This window comes from Macaca fascicularis, chromosome 3 (genome assembly GCF_037993035.2).
Source record: "Macaca fascicularis isolate 582-1 chromosome 3, T2T-MFA8v1.1".
In the NCBI taxonomy this organism is placed as follows: domain Eukaryota; kingdom Metazoa; phylum Chordata; class Mammalia; order Primates; family Cercopithecidae; genus Macaca; species Macaca fascicularis.
This window is the reverse complement of record NC_088377.1, coordinates 4,493,422-4,512,747: the sequence shown is the minus strand read 5'-3', so window position 1 is coordinate 4,512,747 and position 19,326 is coordinate 4,493,422. Positions and strand designations below refer to the sequence as shown.

Below are 19,326 nucleotides of genomic sequence, written 5' to 3'. Positions count from 1 at the left end.
ACAGGTTGTAATAAAGATGCTCTAATGGGCTGTTTCCTCAGTTACTATCTTTTTTATTTTTTTAAGACAGGGTCTCGCTGTGTTGCCCAGGCTGGAGTGTGGTGGTGCAATCTCAGCTCACTGCAACCTCCACCTCCTGGGTTCTAAGTGATTTTCATGCCTCAGCCACCCGAGTAGCTGGGATTACAGGTGTGCACCACCATGCCCAGCTCATTTGTGTATTTTTGGTAGATATGGGGTTTCGCCATGTTGGCCACACTGGTCTCGAACTCCTGGCCTCAAGTGATCTGCCTGCCTCTGCCTCCCAAAGTGCTGGGATTGCAGGCGTGAGCCACCGTGCCCAGCCTAAGTTGCTATCTTTGACAGTGCAATGAAACTGGACATTCTGCCGCTTTTCCTCCCTGGAATGGTAAGTTCCAGGGGCACCTGTAGAGAGTGACTTTTTAAAAAAAGTATCTCTTCTTTTTATGTACTTGGGCTGTGCGCCAAAAACTGGGTTTAAACCAAGTGATTTGTTCCCATTCTGCTGCCCTTTCTCTGCAGGGGATGGGCAGGAGGAAGAGTGGCTGGAGGGAGGAGGTGGCTCAGAGAAACAGGACAAACTGGAATCTGCCCCACTTATCCAGCTGACCCAGGCGAGCCGCCTAGCCTCATTTTTCTCCCTTGTGAAATGAACGCCCTGCCTCTTCAGGGTGGTCACGGGGCTCAAATGAGAGCGTGTCAGTCATGGTTGGTGCTTCCAGAGGTCTTGACCCACTGGAAATGAAGTGGTTTTCTGTGGTGCTGCACAGGCTAGGGAGGAAGGGCCTCATTACTTGAGCTCTTTAACATCCCAAATGTAAAATCACTGTCTTTGCACATCTTAACTGCACTCACTATGAGAATTTATAGCACTCTTTTTTCACCCATTTTACAGGGAAAAGAATTCATCCTTGTTTTAAAAAGAAATCAAAGAGGTTTTTTTTTCCCTCTTGACTTGTCAGTGCTTTCTGGGCCTTTGATGTTGTTGTCACAGGTGTTATCAGAGTTGGAGGTTTTTTATTTATTTCGTAGATGGCAGTGGAATGTTTCCAGACACGCTGGACATGGAGAAGCGGCACTTGAGGGGAAGGTGTTTGCTTCTGACCATCTGTTTCCAGACACTGGTGAACCCAATTCTTTACTCTGAAGCTGTCATCACAAAGTCATTTCCCAGAGTAGATCCAGACCCAGACTGGAGCCCACCCATTTGGAGCAAAAGATTGCTTAAATCTAGAGGTTTGAGCAGACGTAGTTTTGAAGTCTTTGTGGCTGTTCATTCAACATGAGTTTCTTGAGCACGTGGTCTGTGCTGGGTTCTGGACAAGGAGATGGAAGTAGGACCTTGCCCTGCAGTCCTGGGCCTTCCTCTTTTGAATTTACAGTGAGGATAATATCAGCTAGTGTTTGTTGGGCATTTACTACATACCGGGCCACTTACCAAGTGCTTCCCATAGGTTATCTCATTGCGTGTTTATAACAACATAGATGCCATCATCCCCATTGTTTAGCCTGGAGGGAGAGGGAGCAGAACAGTTAAGTGACTTGCCTCAGCTTACACAGCCCAGGGTCAGCCTTGGAACAGGAGGTATTGAAGTGGGGTGAATCCCACCTGTTCAGGCCCTGGAGGACCTACCTAGGAGAAAGGTGTAGTTCTGACTGGAGCAGACAGAAGAGATGAGGGGCGGCTTCTGGGACGAAAGCTCAGCGGGGATTTTGAATCTTTTTGTAAAAGGTGGTATAAGGGAAAATCCTTGGAGAATGTGCATTTTAGGAAGCTCACTCTCGAGGGAGGCAAAAGTGAATGTGGGGAACTGATTGGCTTTGGAGGACACAGTGACTCAGGAATGTCATGAGTTTGATGTTGGCATGGGAGACCGGGCCTGCCTGCTGTGCTGGGCCCACTCTCAGTTCTCAGGCCTCTTTCCCCATTCCTTCCTATATTGCTCTGCCTTCAGCCCTGAGTTCATAATCAGGTCATTTTCTATGACCTCTGAGGTGACCACAGAAGATGAAAATTGAAGAGGCAGACAGAAGCAAATTCATTCCTCCTTTGGATTTAAATGGCAAAGTCACAATTAAATAATTGGTTTGATCTGCCCTCTTGTCTAGGCCGACGTTTCTCTGTCACTATGGTTCAAAGGTGACCTGGCCCACAGGGGTGGAACTGAGCCAGTCCAGTGCCCTGGCATGCCCTGGTATCTGGGCACATAGCGTGGCTGCTGGACACATATTTGGTTTTGTGAATGGGTTGATCTCTAGATGCCTCCCAGATAGAGATGAGTTTCTTGGTTCCTTTTTATCCACCATCAGAACGTTGTTTGAAATTCATTTCAGGGTTCTCAGAACAAACCGCCTCGAGGGCAGATACTCCACCTCATTCCACCTCTTCCTAGTAACACTCGTGGTGGGGACCCCTGCTTGTATCAGATGTCCAGCTTTGATCATGTAACTACTGTACATGTGTGTGGTTACTTCTGCCAGTAATGCTGAATGTGTGAATGTCAGGACACTGGACTCTGAATGCCTGTCCTCCTCCTTGTAGAGAGCAGAGCCACTGCCAGAAGGAAGGGGACAAGACCCAGCAGGACACCTTCTTTCCACGCTTTCCAGCCTGTGGGAGCGGCAGGGGCAGCAGAGGGAACCTGGAGCTGGGATTAATGACCCATTTATGAAGCATCTTATTCTGCGACCGAGGCTGTGTGGTCAGTGGCAACGTAAATGGCTCAACTCCCCGCTGGCATTCGCTTCATCATCTCGTTCTCCAGGGATCAGTGGTGAGTCCTGGCGGGGCAGGCCCTTGGCATGGAGCTGTGTATAAGTGAGGGCTACTGTGCAGGTAGTTGTGTTGCCCCAGTTTCATTATAAAACACATAAAACTTGAATCACTGACCTCGCCCATAACCGTTGAATTGCTTACTGGCAGTGGAAGCCATGACCCAGAACAGCGCTGAGGTGTCCTTTGCCCTTGGTACTGGCATTGTCAGATAGTGTTTGGGCTTCCGCGTGGTCTCCAGTGGTTTCTGGAAGAATCATGGTCCCTACAGAAAAGTGACCACAGACTACCAGCAGGGTTAGCAAACGACTGTGGTGAAATAAGCACATAACTTGTATGTAAGTTACACAACTCTGAGCTCAGATGAGTGGCCTCGCTGGGGCAGAACTTTCAGAGAGAAAATGAAATGTTCTGGTGCAGCTCAGAATGCCGCTTTCTGTTCAGAGAGCACCTCCCCTTGCGTATTGTGAGAATCCTCCTCTTAGGTAGCCTCATTAATTCCATTCTCCTTGAAGAAAACAGTTGACAAGCCCAGAGTCTGAAGCTGGCCTCCCTGGCCTCTAACTTGTCCTGCTGAACTCTTCTGGGAGAGGAAAAACTTTGCTTCTACCCTCGTAGGTTCTGTTTTGGGGGAACTGGGAATTAAACTGACAAAAGACAGACTAGCAAGAGAAAAGACAGATTTCACCACTTACGTACAAGAGGTCATAGAAAAGTGTCCCTCAAAGGGGCATTTAGAATTCTGGGCTTATGCGCCATCCTTCACAGGGGAACGGGAGTGGGAGAAGGGCACTTGTGGGCAAACAAATGGCTTTTTGGAAAGACAAGTGGGCCCTCAAGAGAACAGATGGGCGATGTGATAGTTTTGTGACCATTCCTGTTTCAGTGCAGTGTGGAGGCTTCTCATCTCCAGTGGTAAGAGTCCAGCTTCCCTGGCTGCTTCTTGGGACAGAATTTATAGCAGGTGGATTCTTTTGAATTCTTTTGGGGAACTCTGCTTTTCAGTAGCTAAGAGAATTCAGGAACGCAAATGCCTTCTGCTCCAAATGATTTTGATGCCACAGCGGCGGATTCTGGGCCTATTCATCTCCTCCGCGCCAACCTCCTGGCAGCCCCCAGCCCTGCGCAGCTTCTCAGCCCTGCTGGTTGGTGGAGCATCCACAGGGTGTCTCAGGTTTGACTTGAGGGCATCTGTGTTCTTCAACCAGATTGCTTCTCTTCTTGACTCATTTCGTGTCTGCTGTGAGTCTAGCCACAAGTGCCTGAACAATTTGGTTTTATTTAGTGAGTGTTTAGCTTCTTCATTTTGTAAGTTTATTTTGATATAATTTCAAACTCACGTAACTTACTAACATCTGTAAGAAGTTTCTGTAGAACCACTGTATGTCAAAGATCAACATTTAGCCTCATCTGCTTCTCTCCCTGCCCCTCCACAGTGTGTGTGTATGTGTGCGTGCATGTGTGTAGATGTATGTTTGTACACACACACTTTTCTGAACCACTTGAGAGTAAGTTGCAGACATCATACCCTTTTATTTGTAAATACTTCCGTGTGTATTTCCTATAAAGAAGACATTCTCTTATAAAACCACAAAACCACAGCAAAAAGATCAAAATCAGGAAATTTAACACTGATAAGATACTGTTATCTAATCCACGGTCCATGTTAAAAATTATATCAAATATCGTCAAATATCTGTGATAGCATTTCTTCTTCTGTTCAGGATCTAGTCAGGTTCATATATTGCATTTAATTATCCTATGGGTCTAGTCTCTTCATCTGGCACTGTTCCTCGGCCTTTTTTCATCTTTTCTGACCTTGACTTTTTTTCCTTCTTCTGAGACAATGGCCTTGTTATGTTTCAAGAGTTCAAGCCATTTATTTTATAGAATGTGCCACATTTTGACTTTGTCTGTTATTTCCTCATCCTCATGATTAGATTCAGATTATGTGTTTTTTACAGAAATCCCATAGAAATGAGGCAGCTTTCTCTTTACTGGAGAAGGAGTTACAGACATGGGAAGAGGGAGGGGAACTGGAAGGAACTGAGTAGGGCTGGATTGGAATGAAAGGTCTCGGGATAAACTGGTGACGGTCAATATAGAAATAGAGAAGGGTGTGTGTGTGCATGTGTGTGTGAATGTGTGTGTGTGTAAAATGCACCCTGCTGGGAGGTCCTGGGAACATTAATAGCACTAAAGTGAGCACACTTTGGTCTGGGATCTTGGTTTCTGCATGGCATCTCCCACTAAAAGGAGTCAGGAGTCCTCAGAGACCTGGCCAATGCCAGGACTGGGGCAGGGCAAGGAAAAGATGAGCCAGGAACATCTTGTGCCAGAAAATAAGGAAGTGCTTACAAAGGTACTCTGACTTGTCAAATCTAGGACAATCTGAGATTTACAATAAATGAGACTCATTGTGAATGATAGCCCATTGAATAGCATAAGACTCTGGCGAGTCCTACTGATGTAACTGAATAAGTAGGAGAAATGCACGCTCTCTGTACAGTGGACACTGGCTGCTAGGTGGAGCGGGGATGTGGAGCCACTGCAGGGTGCCCAGCGCAGGGACAGAACGCCAGTGGATGCACTCCATGGGGCGGCAGCTTAAGGAACAGGATATCTGCATCATCTCAGAGCAGGTTTCCAGAAATTCCATATTCATTACTTAGAGGGAAACGTAGTTGTTTCACTGAGGGACGATGAGGCAGACAGCACTTTAACCAAGGACCAACGTCAGTGTCACTGCCGTCCTGCGCCTCCTGACAGGATACTCTGAACAGGACATGGCATCGCTTCTCTGTCTGGTTTCCTTGTTTCTGAAGTGAGGATGTCTTTGGACTAATTTCTGCACCAAATATCACTCAGTAATTCTCAAAAGCATTTCTTTATTCCTTATTTGCATATGATTGAGGTAATAGCACTCAAACAAGGTGACAGATATTTTGCGGAAGCCTCTCACCCTAAGCAGGCTGCCGTCCGCCTGAGAACACGTGGTCTTCGAAACCATCTCTGAGGAGGCTCCGAGGGGCACCCCCATCTGGGGCTGTCGTTGCTGAGACCTGCTTTCTTGCTAGAAATGTGGGATTTTTTGTATTGGTGGAAGCCAGGCATGCTGTAAGTAGTCATAACTGCAAAAAGTAAGCCGAACACTGAGGAGCAGATCGATTAGATCATTTTTTTATTGTATTTGTTTTATGTTCATAAGTCTAAACGTAACACAAAACAAAAATGAAAGGATTATATTAGCCTCCTGGGGCGGCTGTAACAAGGGACCACAAGTTGGGTGTCTTGAAACAACAGGAATTTACCCTCTCACATCCCTGGAGGTCAGAAGTCCAAAGTCAAAGCGTCAGCAGGGCCACCCTTCCTCTGCAGACTCCAGGGACAGACCCTCCTTGCCTCTTCCAGCTCCTGCTGCTGCTGTAGTCCTTGGCTGGTGGCTGCATCGTGCCAGTCTCTGCCTGCGTGGCCACATGGCCTCCCTTTCTGTCCATCTCTGAGTCTTTGCGTGGCCTTCTGGTGAGGACATCAGTCATTGGAATTAGGGTTCACTCTATCTAATATGCCCTCACCTTAGCTAATCATGTCTACATGACCCTGTTTCCAAATAAGGTCACATTCTGAGGTTTTGGGTGGACATGAAATTATGGGGGATGATATTCAACCCAGTACAAAATGAATAAAAGGAAACAAATATCATCCAAAACATCTGCTTTATAAACGATAAAGAAAATGTAGATAGAATTACAAAATAAGAAAGGACTTCGGGAGGGCTATTTGGCTTCTGGGGGTTTGAGTCCATCCATGCTGCAGAGTGAAGCGTCTGCCTACCCAGAGGCCAGGCATGTCGGGGTGACCACCAGCAAGGCAGCGGCCCGAGTGTGGCTGCCGCGGTATAGCAGTGGCCATGGGAGCTGAAGTCAGACCTTTCAAAGAGGAAAGTCCAGCCTCTAGCCACTTCCTCCCCCATCCCCAAGCCCCAGGTCCTAAGTACAGAAGATGAAGAAAATGAAGGAGGAAAGACGAATTTGCAAATAGAAGCAGAGTTGGTCTGACACCAGCTAAATAAATCTAGGGTTTTCCTCTTCAGTCTTTAGGAACATTCCAGTTTCCTGTGTAAATGGACCCTTTACCCAATTCTACAGGACGGCTTCTCAGGCCGGTTACACTGTGGCAGTGACTCTTCCCAAAGGGGCTCACTCATTAAGGTGTCTCCCTCCACACAAGGCTGAACTGAAGGTTCCAGAGGCATGTGCTGCCCCCTGTGTGCTCCTCAGTGTTCTCAGGGCATCTCTGGGTGTGTGCTGTGAGCACCAGCCGGGAGTCATCCCGCAGAGGAAAGCAGGGGCCCAGAGCACATCCCCAGGGCCTGATCACCCAAGCAGCCCTGACCACCGGGAGTGCGGTGGGTGTCGGGGCGCCAGCACTCTTCAGACCTCAGCCCGACAAAGGGAGACAGCCTTCCTTCTGGGCTGTCTGGGTGGTGAGTGGAGATGTGAGCCCACAGCCCATAGGGCAGAACTGCTGTTCTCAAAATCCTTCCTAGCTGGGTGACAGCACCTATAGAACTGGCGCTGTGGATGGAGAATCCTCAAGGGCGCAGGAGAGATGCTCCATGGACTTGTCTGAGACTGACTGGGGAGGTGCTGGAGGGAACTTGGCCTGAGAACTTTGTTCACACGTTTTGAGGACATTGGAGAAGGAAACCCTGTACTCCAATGAGGGCTGATCAGGGTCACCCATCAGCCTTACTTGCCCTAGTCAGCTGAAGCAGGTGGGGTGGAAGTGACCAGTTTGTCAGGCTGTGGGCTGGACAAGTGAGCATTGAGGGCCAGTAAAGCCCAGTGGCCTGGAATCTTCCTGCACCGGCAGTTGGAGGCGCGAGAAGCAGCGGTGGCCTAACAGAGAGCTTCATCCGAAGCGTTGAGGCTTTCTTTCCTGGTCAGAAAGGATGGTTTTCAGAAACACGACGACAGAAGCCTGGGCTTCTGGAGCAAATCCACTGGACCCACGTAGCCTTTGTTCTTTGGGCTTTGGGATAAACGACATGCTCGTCTTTTAGAGTTTCACTTTTTCCCCATTTGGCCCTTGCCATGGGCTTGGAGAGGAAGAATTGAAGAAAGGCCATTGGAAGATGGTTCCTTGATGAAAAAGAGAGCGCTGGGGAATTTCTGTCTTCAGTCAGCAGGTATTCTGCAAGTTGGTTTGGTTTGGTTCGGTGCCTTCCCCTACGGCACAGGCATTCCAAAGGTGGTGGTTTTGAGTCCCACAGAGCCACCAACCTTTCTTTCCCACCTGAAATATGGTCTTTTTTTTTTTTTTTTTTTTTAAGAAAAATCTGGAAGTATCTATTTGAACTCTACTTTAGCTGGTAACCAGAGAAGAAGGCAGCTCTGGGATCCTAGGATTTTAGTTACTCGTGGAAAGCTTCCCTCAGAGTAAATCACAACCTTAAAAATGTAGATGCGCAGCTGGGAGAAGCGACCCCTTATCCCAGGGCCTCCCGGAAACGCTGCCTGTCTTTGTCCTGTGTAGGACGCCGCCTTAGGTAATTATTGATTCAGGTTGTTGGTGGCACCATTTGAAGTCATTGGTCTTCCCAGGCCACAAACAGGACAGGTTCTCCAGGGGAGGGAGGTGTGCCTAGGACACAGAAGAGCTGCCACTCGCCTTCCGCTCCTGTCAAATACTTCTTTCTCCCAACACATTTTGTTGCCTCAAAAAGTATTTTTCTATGCGGTGGTTGAGACTCTTAGACTGAAGTTGCCCTTTGTCTTCTCTCTAAGGCACCTTCTTTTCTTCTTTCTTCCTCACACTCATGCTTACTCTTTTGGCTGCTTTTCTCCCAGCCAAACTGAGTGAGGGGCTTTGTGCCAGTGTTTCTGTCATTGGCCTATTGAGAGCCTGCCAGCGTCCCTGACTTTTTCTCTTTGAGGGCTGTGAAATATTTATATGTCTGCCTTGCTTGTGTGCTTCTGAAAAGTTGCGTAGAAACCAAAGAGCCAAAAATAAATATGATCTTAATTGCCCAGGATAGCAGGCTACGCAAGAAACTTGTGGTTAGTTTTGTTGTAAACTAAACATTTCATCGTCCTTGTTATTGCTTTGTAAACTCAAGTGTGCATCTTGAGTCCCAGGTTTCCCTTTGGTTATGGTTTTTTTAAATAAATGAATGTTTTTGATGTTGTGACGTAATAAGAAACATGCGTTTGGTCTCTGGCCCAGGCTCGTAGCACACAGCTCCTGAGTGCTGAGTATCTTTTTGTTTGCTAATGAGGTGACTATGGCTGGGGCTCCAGGACAGCCTCTTGGGGGACGGGTTGCCAGGGCAACCAATCACGTGATTAGAGGTTGGAACTCCACCCGTGGACCTCTGGGGAGGGGAGGGATCCCGCAGAGGTGGAGTGGATCACCGGTGGCCGGTGATCTGCTGGATCATGCCTGTGTAATGAGACCTCTACAGACTTCCTCAAGGACAGGGTTTGGGGGGCTTGCAGGCTGCTGAGCACGGGGAGGTTCCCAGAGGGTGGAGTCCTGGGGAGGGCACAGCAGCTCCAAGCTGCCTGTCCCATCCCTCGCCCTGTGCATCTCTTCATCTGTGTGTATTCTTTGTGACATCCTTTATAAAAACCAATAAATGTGTCTCCCTGAGTCCTGTGAGCTGCTCTGGCAAATTAATCAAACCTGAGGAGGGGTTCTTGGGAACCATGCTGAGAGCCAGTTGGTCGGAGGAGCGGGCCACAATCTGGGGCTTGCCGTTGGCATGTGAGCCGGGGCAGCCTCAGCCGGAGCCCCGCGCTATGGGGGCTGATGCTGACTCCTGAAGGACAGCGTCAGAATTGAATTCACTTAGAGGACACCTAGTGTCAGCTGGAGAATTGCTTGGTATATGGGGCAAACCCCTACACATATGGTGTGAGAAGTGCGGTGTGTGGCGTGGTGTGCATGAGGGTAGGAAACGCAGTCTGGTTTTTCCTGTCTCTTACGGTGTTTAGTTTCCATGTGGACAAAGCAAAAGTGGCAATATTTTTGAATGTTCCAATATTATAGTGACATAAGTAATATTGATAGTTGCTGTGGAACTGAATGAATAATACACAGCATAAGAACATTTCAGAACACAGTGACATGTATTCCTAACATAACTTCTGTTATTTCATGTCATCCTCTCCCACTGTTTTGTGTTTCAGGTACAGAGCCTTCATTTTTATTTTGACATTTCTGCTGTATGCAAGTTTTCACTTATCTCGAAAGCCTATCAGCATAGTTAAGGTAAGAATCATGAAAGCACTGCCTGTCGCCTCTGTAAGGAGTTGGTCACTTGAAGGGCGTGTGGGGCAGAGGGTGGGGATGGCAGCAGATATGCAGGAAAACAGATGATTTAGAAACAAGTTCTTCTGCTGCTTTGGCTTTGCAGTTTCCCTTTCCTAAAATTGACATTTTTTAAATGCTTTTTGGATTTATACTTTCAGAGGTTGTAGACTTTTAGTTGTTAGTTGACAGTTCCAGAATCTGAAAGCTTAGCTAAATATTTGTTTTATCTTGTGTGACTGTTCCTTCCAAATGTATCCAACCTTAAGTGGTTCCCCAAATTCCAGCTCTTCGTGCTATCTGACCCCAGGTCTGGCCGCGGAGGTGGCTCTCCATTATTCTTGGAAAGCTGTGTTTTTGTTTTGATCCAACCCCGGGTCTGGCTGCGGAGGTGGCTCTCCGTTATTCTTGGAAAGCTGTGTTTTTGTTTTGATCCGACCCCGGGTCTGGCTGCGGAGGTGGCTCTCCGTTGTTCTTGGAACGCTGCATTTTTGTCTGAGTGATGGGTGCGCAGGAAGTTGTTAAACAGGTGTTCCACTAGACTTTGAGAAAAGAAGATTAAAGCAGACAAGACTACATAAACACCAGTTATAACCTGGAGAAAAGCAGGAATAATTTTCTTACCCTCGTTGGGATTACGTCACCCTGCCTGTAGACCATCAGGGCCTGTAGACCCACTCTCCAGCAGCTTTCAGGGGATGTTAAACATTCATTTACCCAAAAGATTCTAAAATTCCCCCTTGGCCCCTGGTAAGCAAGAAACTTCCATGCCTTTCAAGTTGTTGACTGTGGAAAACGTTTGCAGACCTTAAAAAATGTGGGTTTTAAGAGAAGAATATGAAAAGAGGCAGTGGGCCTTAAGAAACACTCATCTGCTTGACAAGAGACTCTCAAACCAGTACCGATAACCAGTCACTATAAAACAGTACCGATAACCAGTCATTATAAATCAGTGCCAATAACCAGTCATTATAAATCTGAATATTGCTGCTACTTGTCTTTCTGGTAGAGAAATACACAAACAGCTCAAGAAAATGGTAAATTATAAAGATGGAAGTACCTATTGAAGAGACTTGGTGAGCGCATTGGAGTTGAAGGATCTGGTGTAGTCGGGGAGCCTGCGTGGGGTTTCAGGATTGGCCTGGAAAGGTTGGGTGTGGATTGTAGGGGAAGAAAAACAGCTTTGCAGGTGGGAGAACTGCCTTGAGTACTATGTGCAGGGGTGGGCGTCCCCATGAAGCCACCACCTGACGGGCTGGGGCGGGGGCAGATGTAGCGCGTAAGATGGGCTGGCCCTTGGGGGGATCTTTGTCAGCGGTCAAAGCTGTTGGGGTCCACCTGATGACCACGAGGGCCCCTGTGAGCCAGGAGCAAGTGGGAGCCCTGTCCCGGTCCCTCTCGCGGCTTCCCTGGTGGTCCCTCTTAAAGCCCCTGCCCCAACTCTTGTGTGTGGTGCTGTCCAAGCCACTCAGGGCTTAGGGCTTCTGAGGAGGCAGCGTCAGGGTCAGCTCTTAGTTCAGTGTCATAAGTACCAGTATAAATAACTGCCGCTTACAGAGCCCCGGGGTATGACGAAGTGCCACACACATTACCCCGTGACCTTCACAGCAACCCTGTGAGTGCCCCTGTGAGGAAACTGAGGCTCGGGGCCTCGTTCCCCCAGGCAGGGCTGCTATGCACTGGAGAATTCCCTGTGGGTCAGGCTGCCTCCAGGGCCCCCGCTCTTCTTCTCTCTGCCTCAGGGTCTGTCCGGGTGTAATTACCTGAGTACACTCCCAGCATCACACTCGAGCCTCCTAAACACACAGATTTCCCGAACTAGCAGCTGTGATGTGCCTGGGCATGGATTGGCTTGACACTGAATCCCATGCATTTCTTCACCTTTGAAGACAGATCAGAACATCACACCACATCAAAACTAAACTTTGCAGTGCCTTATGAAGCACCCATGTGCTTGAGCCCATGATATGAAAGGCGTCAATGAAACTGAAAGTAACAGTGATTCTGTTGACCCACAAAACAGTTGAGTGATTATTTACAGCCGCATTTCCTAGAACATTGCAAACAAAACAAAAGCAAAATACATTTGCTTACCTGAAATCGAACCAGGAGCTGTGAATTAGAAAGTGATTCTCATTCTATTACGTCATTTATAGAATGACATGGCACAGCAGGTCACATTTAAGTTAGTCTGGAATGTTTAGATTACCTTTGATCACTGCTGATGAATTGTATTTTTCTCGATGATGATGATAAAACCAGGGCTGGGAGGATAGTGGTGTTATAAGTGCAATCCTGTCCATTCTACCTGCTGCTCCAGCTGTGGCCCAGCCTCAGGACTCAAGGCAAGCATCTGCCCAAGCTGGTAGACAGGTGGTTCTACACTCTCCCAGCAGAGATCTTAGTGGGAGCTCTTTTCTCCTGGGCTGGGCCAGGGCAGAAACCTGAAAGCAGAGGCTTCGCAGAGAAGCCTAAACTGCAGGGGTCCCTGGAGCCAGGGGGATGGCAGCATTGATTTGAATGTGAGGGTACACCCCTCTCTGGACACACAGGACTTAAAAGGAGAAAACTGGCCGGGCGCGGTGGCTCACGCCTGTAATCTCAGCACTTTGGGAGGCCAAGGTGGGTGGATCACCTGAGGTCAGGAGTTCGAGACCAGCTTGGCCAACATAGTGAAACCCTATCTCTACTAAAAATACAAAAACAAATTAGCCGGGCATGGTGATGGGCGCCTGTAATCCCAGCTACTGGGGAGGCTGAGGCAGGAGAATTGCTTGAACCCGGGAGGTGAAGGTTGCAGTGAGCTGAGACCACACCACTGCACTCCAGCCTGGGCAACATGAGTGAGACTCCATCTCAAAAAAATAAAATAAAAACAGAGGGATTAAAGATATGAATGTAAAACACAAAAAGTAAAAATCCAAGAAGAAAATTATGTTTATCGTAGGAGTAAGTGTGAAGTTAGGAAACCCAAAGAAACAACGGGCAAGGGGGATGAACAGGCAGTTCACAGACGTGGAATTCAGATTGCCAGGAAATATGTGAATGGTGTTCAAGTCTGCTGGTATTCCAAATGCAGATTAAGGCAACAGTGTGCTCAATGGCTGGCACAGCATTGCCCAGAGCAGTAAGCCCTGTTCACTGGCCGTGAGGGGAGAGGACTTTTCATGCTTTCTTGATGGGATGTCGAGTGTTAGCACCTTTTGGTGACACCCAGTGAAATAAAAAATACTACAGCCTTCAGACATGCTTCTGGGAATTTCACCCTAAAACTAAAAGCACCTTACTTGGGAATGTCTTCATAAGCGTCTTTATGGCAGCTTTGTTTGTAGTGACCAAAAAAAGGAAAAAGGAAAAAACCAATGCTGGGTATCGAGGGAACCCAATAAGCAGGTAAAAGTTTGAATAAATGGTGACAAGTCCATATTATGAAAAGAATTTATCAGAGGCAAACCAGTTGACTCAGAAACATTTCCAGGAGGCATTTTGAGTAAGAAGTTAACATGTGCATAAGGATGTATAGAATGATTCCATTTTTGAGAAGTAAACAATGACCAAGAAGCTCCTCCATCTATTTCTGTATCCTTCATGCGTGGAGCGTTTGCGTGCCTGTGCCCGAGTGTGTATAATGCATTTCACGTGGCAACTGTGACTCATCGCGGGAGGCTGGCTGTGGGCAGGTGCTGTCGTCCATGGGGGAGAGCCTGTCTGGTCGCTCCTACTTTTGGTACCAAAACTTTAATTGCTCTTCCAGGACTTAGATAATGCTTTGGAGAATTCTTGTAGCCTTATAAAAGGAATGTGAAGGACTAGTTAGAATCAGTGCACCCACACAGCCTAACGAGCCACGTAAAGTTGACTAGACAGATCATCAAATGCAGATATGTATACACACACGCACACACATACACCCTCTGTGTTGGCTAAAGGTGGAGTGAAACTGGCCTAACCCCACTGTCCTCCAGGGGGATTCAGTGAGGCCCGAATCCCCTGCTCTTGTCCTGTCCTCTCACTGTTGCCTTTCAGTGTCTCCTGCACCCCAGACCACCGGGTAATCTCCTCTATTGGAGGCCACGTACCTCCTGCAGAGAATGTGCCCGGTGGCTGTAGCCTTAGGCAATGGTGGGGCTGAGAACCCAGGGCGGGAACGAGTGGTTTCTCTTTGCGAAGTGGCTCAAATTCAGCGTGGAAAGAATGGAGCCTTGGTGGAATGCAGGCTAATGCAGTGAATGTTTGTGCCTAAATGACCGCGTGGGTCTCTGCAGGTGCAGGATGAGGAGTCCAGTCTTTTCTAGTGCCATGAAATTCCTGCTGCAGCTGCCTGCTGCTCCCTGGACGGGATTTCCTCTCGCTGCCAGTGGGAGGGGTGGGGAGGGCTGGAGGTGGCCAGGGAGTCTGTAGACAGAAGACGTTGCCAGCTCCAGGCCCCGCCTCATTCCCCGCACACTCGTGGCGCTGTGACTCCCGGCCCTGCCGCCTTCCCCGCACACTTGTAGCACTGTGACTCCCGGCCCTGCCGCCTTCCCCGCACACTCGTGGCGCTGTGACTCCCGGCCCTGCCGCATTCCCCGCACACTCGTGGCGCTGTGACTCCCGGCCCTGCCGCCTTCCCCGCACACTTGTAGCGCTGTGACTCCTGGCAGTTTCCTGTGTTCTTCCACAAGATTGGCACCTTTCTTCTCCCACCCCCACCCTCCACCCATCTGCTGTTTATTTTTGTTGCTGTTCTGTGTGTTGCGTGGACACTTTAGCAGCCACAACGCCCACGTGTTCACAGGGCCCACTCAGCCTCCCCGCCTCACATATCGTCAGTGTGGAGTTCAGTTGCCACAGAGCCTTTTGCCTGATCAGTTTTTCATATCTACCTGATGTCGCGGGTTGATTGAGTTTGTAACTTGTTGAAAGGCACTTGTGTAAAAACGTGTGAAGAAAGCTGCCTTTATGAAAGCAGATGTTTCCCAAAGGACTTGACCCCCTCCCCAAGTATTTCTGCAGGGATGGTGTGGCTGTGCAGAGGTGAGGGTGCCTCCATGAAGCACTTTGGTGAGAATTTGTTCACCTGGCGAGGGGTTTGCTTAACAATTCATCTTAACCTAATTAAGTTTGCATTGTCCCTCAAACACCAGGTTTGGGGGGTAAAACTCATAGAAATACTGAAATACAGCAACGTTGTTGAAAACCTGTGGTTATGTAAATATCCTCAGAACCCTTTGTGCTGGAGTTATATGAAATCTCGATTGCTTTGGCAGCAGCCTTCCAACGGGGCTGCAGGGTGCAGGTGGAGGTGACCTTTCCAACAACAAGGAGAAGGGCAGGAGAGGCACCCGGACTCACAGCAGCCCTTTCCTGAGCCCTTCCCAGGGGTGGAGGCCCAGAGAGGTGCGCTCCATTTATAGTTCATCTTTACAGCAACCCTGGGACACAGGCATTGTCATGCCAACTCCATAACTGATGACCAGGGAGTGTAAGTGACGTCACCAAGGTCAGAAGCCACAGAGAGGCACCAAGATCCCAGCTCAGGCCTGTCTGCCGCCGAAGCCTGTATCCCTAACCAGGATGTGAGGCCCCCACTCATTACATAACAAAACTAGAACAACTTTACTGCTTATTTATGGGAAAAAAGGAGCATTTCTAATCAGATATGTTTTCAGCAGGTGGTTCCTCCCAGAAATATGAAATCACAAAGGATATAAAATTCTGTTTTAAGCGGCGACCTGCAGAATCTTTTTCCTTTCTTCTGTGCCAGGTTAATGTTAGAAACTTCAGCTTATCCCTGCACATGGTTCTCCTTGGCTGGGGAGTGTCCTGTGCTCCTGTCCTAGCCGTGGCTTTCTTCAGTGAGAGGTGAATTGTGGCGATGCTTTGGCCTTTGGGTGTGGCCAGATTGGCTTCCGTGAGAGGCAGCAGGGAAAGGTGGGCAGAAACACCTGACTTCTGAAGGCACTGAGGAGGAAAAGTGTCCAACAAGGCGGCAGGTGAATGGAGAAAGGCCGCGGATACCAGCTTGATACAGAGAGGAAGGGCTGCAGGCACCCGCCCCGGGTCTCACGATCACACTCACAGCCCCTCACATCCACCTTGGGTGGAGAATTTAAAACACAAGCAGGAGCGGCCAGGGGGCCCCAAGCAGTCGGGGAGCAAATGAAAGCACTCCTCCCGACATGCCAGGAGGTCAGCATGGCGCCTCCAGGGAGGACCAGCTCTGCCAAGGGAGCTGCTGGGCAGATGATGACTTTGCATTGTAAAGTAGAGCCCTTGGCTACTTTTTTGGGGCAGTGTTTAATTATAGCAGAACAGCCCAGTGATGACGACAGAGTCACATGACGGTGGAGCAGCTGCATCCCGTGTGCCATGCCAGGACTCAGTGACGTGGCCCACATGCTGCCAGCTATAAATCAGGGTGTGTAGCCTCGATTCAAAAGCCCTGGCCTTTTGAAGGTGGCTAGCCTTGTTGGCCACTCCCTCCTGAAGAGAGGGGGACAGGACTTCCGACTGCTGCCTGCCTGGTCACTGGGGTGGCTCCCTGCCCAGCGTTCTGTGCCCTGACCTGGAGCCAGCTTTGTGCACTGCCCTCCAGACCCCGGCCTCTCTCAGGTTCCAGCTCACGAGGACACCCCTCTGGTATCATGGGCACTGAACGGGCACTCAGTCCCCCTAAGGGACACCCCTCTGACCACAAGGACCCCGCTTTCTGCCATCACTCACGCCTGATGGGCCAGCTCCTATAAGTCTTGACTAGTGCAGAGTGATCACTACAGAGACCCCCGAGAAGAGAGGCATGGGAGTGACAGAGGCCACCAGGGAGGGACACGCAGTCACAGAGCACATTCTGTCTTCCTCAGCTTCCCCCACAACGAGACGGGCCCCTGCCACATGTGGCGCTGTCTTGTAGGTGTTGTTCCTCTTCCCAAGGAGTACACTGAGGAAAAGCCCACTCAGGCCCCTCTGCCTCCCGACAGATGAGCTTTCCTCTCTCCCCAGGGTTTGTTTCACAAGGGCCATGCCATCCTAAGCTCTGTGCAAAAGCCTGGAGTTCAGCGTCACAGGTCCCAATAACTTCTGTAACTGGGCAGCAGCCTCGTCTGCAGAGGGGGAGACCGAGGCAGGGGCGGCAAGTAACATGTTCACACAGCCAGTAACCAAACACCAGGGCCACGGCTTTCCCTTCCTCCCGCCTCCCAGACAAGTGCCTCCAACCCTGGCCCTGCTTGCTGGTTCTGTGGCTAGTTTGGGGGGTGGGTGGTGCCCTGCCCCAGGGATATTTTTAAATTGAAGTATGATTTACACTTAGTAAAGTATACAGATCTTCAGTGTCCAGCTTGGCAGATCTGACCATGCCCATAGGGGTAGCCATCCCCTAGGTTAAGGGATGGACCCTTTCTAGCTCCCAGACAGCTCCCCGTCCCCTGTCTCGCATTGTCCCCCTTTAGGTAACCGTGACTGTCACCTCTAGCCGCGTGGATTCATTGTCCGTCCTTGGACTTCCTATGAGTGGAATGCTGCAGTCCGTACTCTTTCGTGTCTGGCTTCTGCTTCATGTTATGTTTGTGAGGTTCATCCTCATTGTTGCTTGGACCTGTGACTTGTTCTTTTTCGTTGGTGTGTAGCATTCAGTTGTGTGAATCTAGGAAAATATACCCCTTCTGCCTTGTGGACAGGTGGTCAAGGATGACAGGCAGTCGGCTTTCAGCTTGGAGCTCTTAGGACTAAAACTGCTCCTGAGGCTTGTCTTCCAGTGGCATGTGAAGATGGCTTATGTTCGTTGTGCGCTCAGGAGTGCGGTTGCTGGAGAGTCCTGCTGAAACGTCACCAGCAGGCATTCTTGTGGGTCCTGCAGACACACTGCCAGTGGCGCCTTGTGTTTCCATTAGAATGCAGGGTGCAGGTGTCCTGGGCTGGCTGCTGGGAGAGGAGGGGTGACTGTTCCTCTCTGTGCCCCATGCTGAGCCTCACTGAAGGCACTTCCTCTCCTTGCTTCTGCCCTCCCATCACATCCCAGGGTGAGCTCCACAAGTATTGCACTGCTTGGGATGAAGCTGACGGCAGATTCAGCAGCCAGAGCGCCAAGTCTGGGTCCATTGCCCCCCGCCAGCTCCCTGACAATGAGACCGACTGTGGCTGGGCACCATTTGGTAAGTTGATCATCGGTCCGTCCAGGAGCTGAAGCGGCTGTCCTTCCAAGGTTCTTCCAGCCTCGCTGTTAATAATTTTAGCAACAGTAATGCCGTTCCCAGATGAAACTGCATTTCCATGACAGCCCTCTCTCCTACCCAAGAGCACGTGACTTCACCGCCACTGTGTCCGTAGCGCCTGTGTGCGGAGCTGTTCCTCCTGAAAGAAGGTTCTCTTAATAGGGAGATGTGCTGCAGATCATTTGCATTTTGTATTTCAGACTTGCAGGGCATAGTTCCGTGGGCGGGAAGAAGAGAGAGACACGAGGGGCTGGTGTGGGTGCTGGCCTAGGCAGGCGTGCTGCAGAAAAACAAAAGGCATCAATCAAATGTGCAGCCACCATGCACAATGGGGATTTTATCCCATCTGAATGATGCCTGCATTATATTTAGTGATTATTTGAAACTGCGGTGACTTCATTTTCCTTTGCGAGAAACTGAACGGAAAATGCACCGCCTTGTTTTCTGTGTGGAAAACCACGCATTTCACTAAGTACACCCAGATTTAGAGAACAGATGCTTTGTGTTTTATAGCCGTGCTCTAGAACATACACTAAACAATACTGAGCTTTTCCTGTTGATTTTCAAATTCGTGTAGATAAGAACAACTATCAGCAGCTGCTTGGGGCCCTGGACTACTCCTTCCTGTGCGCCTATGCCGTGGGGATGTACCTCAGGTACGTACAAAGCAGACATAGTACAGGGGTGACCTTGCTTTACAGCAGCCTGCTCTCCCCTCTCACGATAGCTCATAGCTCTTTGGTTTTCCAGACCCTTCCTGGTTATCTGGCCCCTCCGTGCAGAGAAGGCGTCCGCTATGCTGAAGTGCCCAGGTGCACAGGAGTGAGGCCCCCGCTTGCCGGTGGCTTCCCTGCTGTTCCCTTCCCAAAGATGAGGCCAAGCTTAGGAGAGAGCAAGCACATGTGCTGTGCCCACAACACGGGACCTCAAGGCCGAGGATTTCCATGTCCCAGGCACTGTGCCAACTGACACAGGCTGCCCTCAGCTTTCCTGGCCCTGGGGTTTGGGACCTACCATGAATCCTGC

At 49.4% G+C, this 19,326-nt stretch overlaps 1 protein-coding gene across 13 annotated transcripts in view; it reads left to right on the top strand.

Moving 5' to 3' along the window:
• The window catches only part of SLC37A1 (solute carrier family 37 member 1), an 82,298-nt gene that overhangs the window by 17,213 nt on the left and 45,759 nt on the right, over window positions 1-19,326 (top strand). For 9 of the 13 annotated variants that reach the window (XR_012431965.1, XR_012431963.1, XR_012431964.1 and 6 more), the window contains 4 exons: window positions 2,564-2,795; window positions 9,988-10,069; window positions 18,108-18,240; window positions 18,878-18,956. Coding sequence is in view for 10 of the 13 variants with exons in the window: in XM_065541353.1 (XP_065397425.1) it covers window positions 2,740-2,795; window positions 9,988-10,069; window positions 18,108-18,240; window positions 18,878-18,956 (350 nt within the window). In the remaining 3 variants the exon portion in view is untranslated. Of the gene's footprint in view, window positions 1-2,563; window positions 2,796-9,987; window positions 10,070-15,854; window positions 16,084-18,107; window positions 18,241-18,877; window positions 18,957-19,326 lie in introns of all 13 variants that reach the window. The other 4 variants (XM_074033966.1, XM_074033967.1, XM_074033965.1 and 1 more) reach the window with 2 other exon arrangements.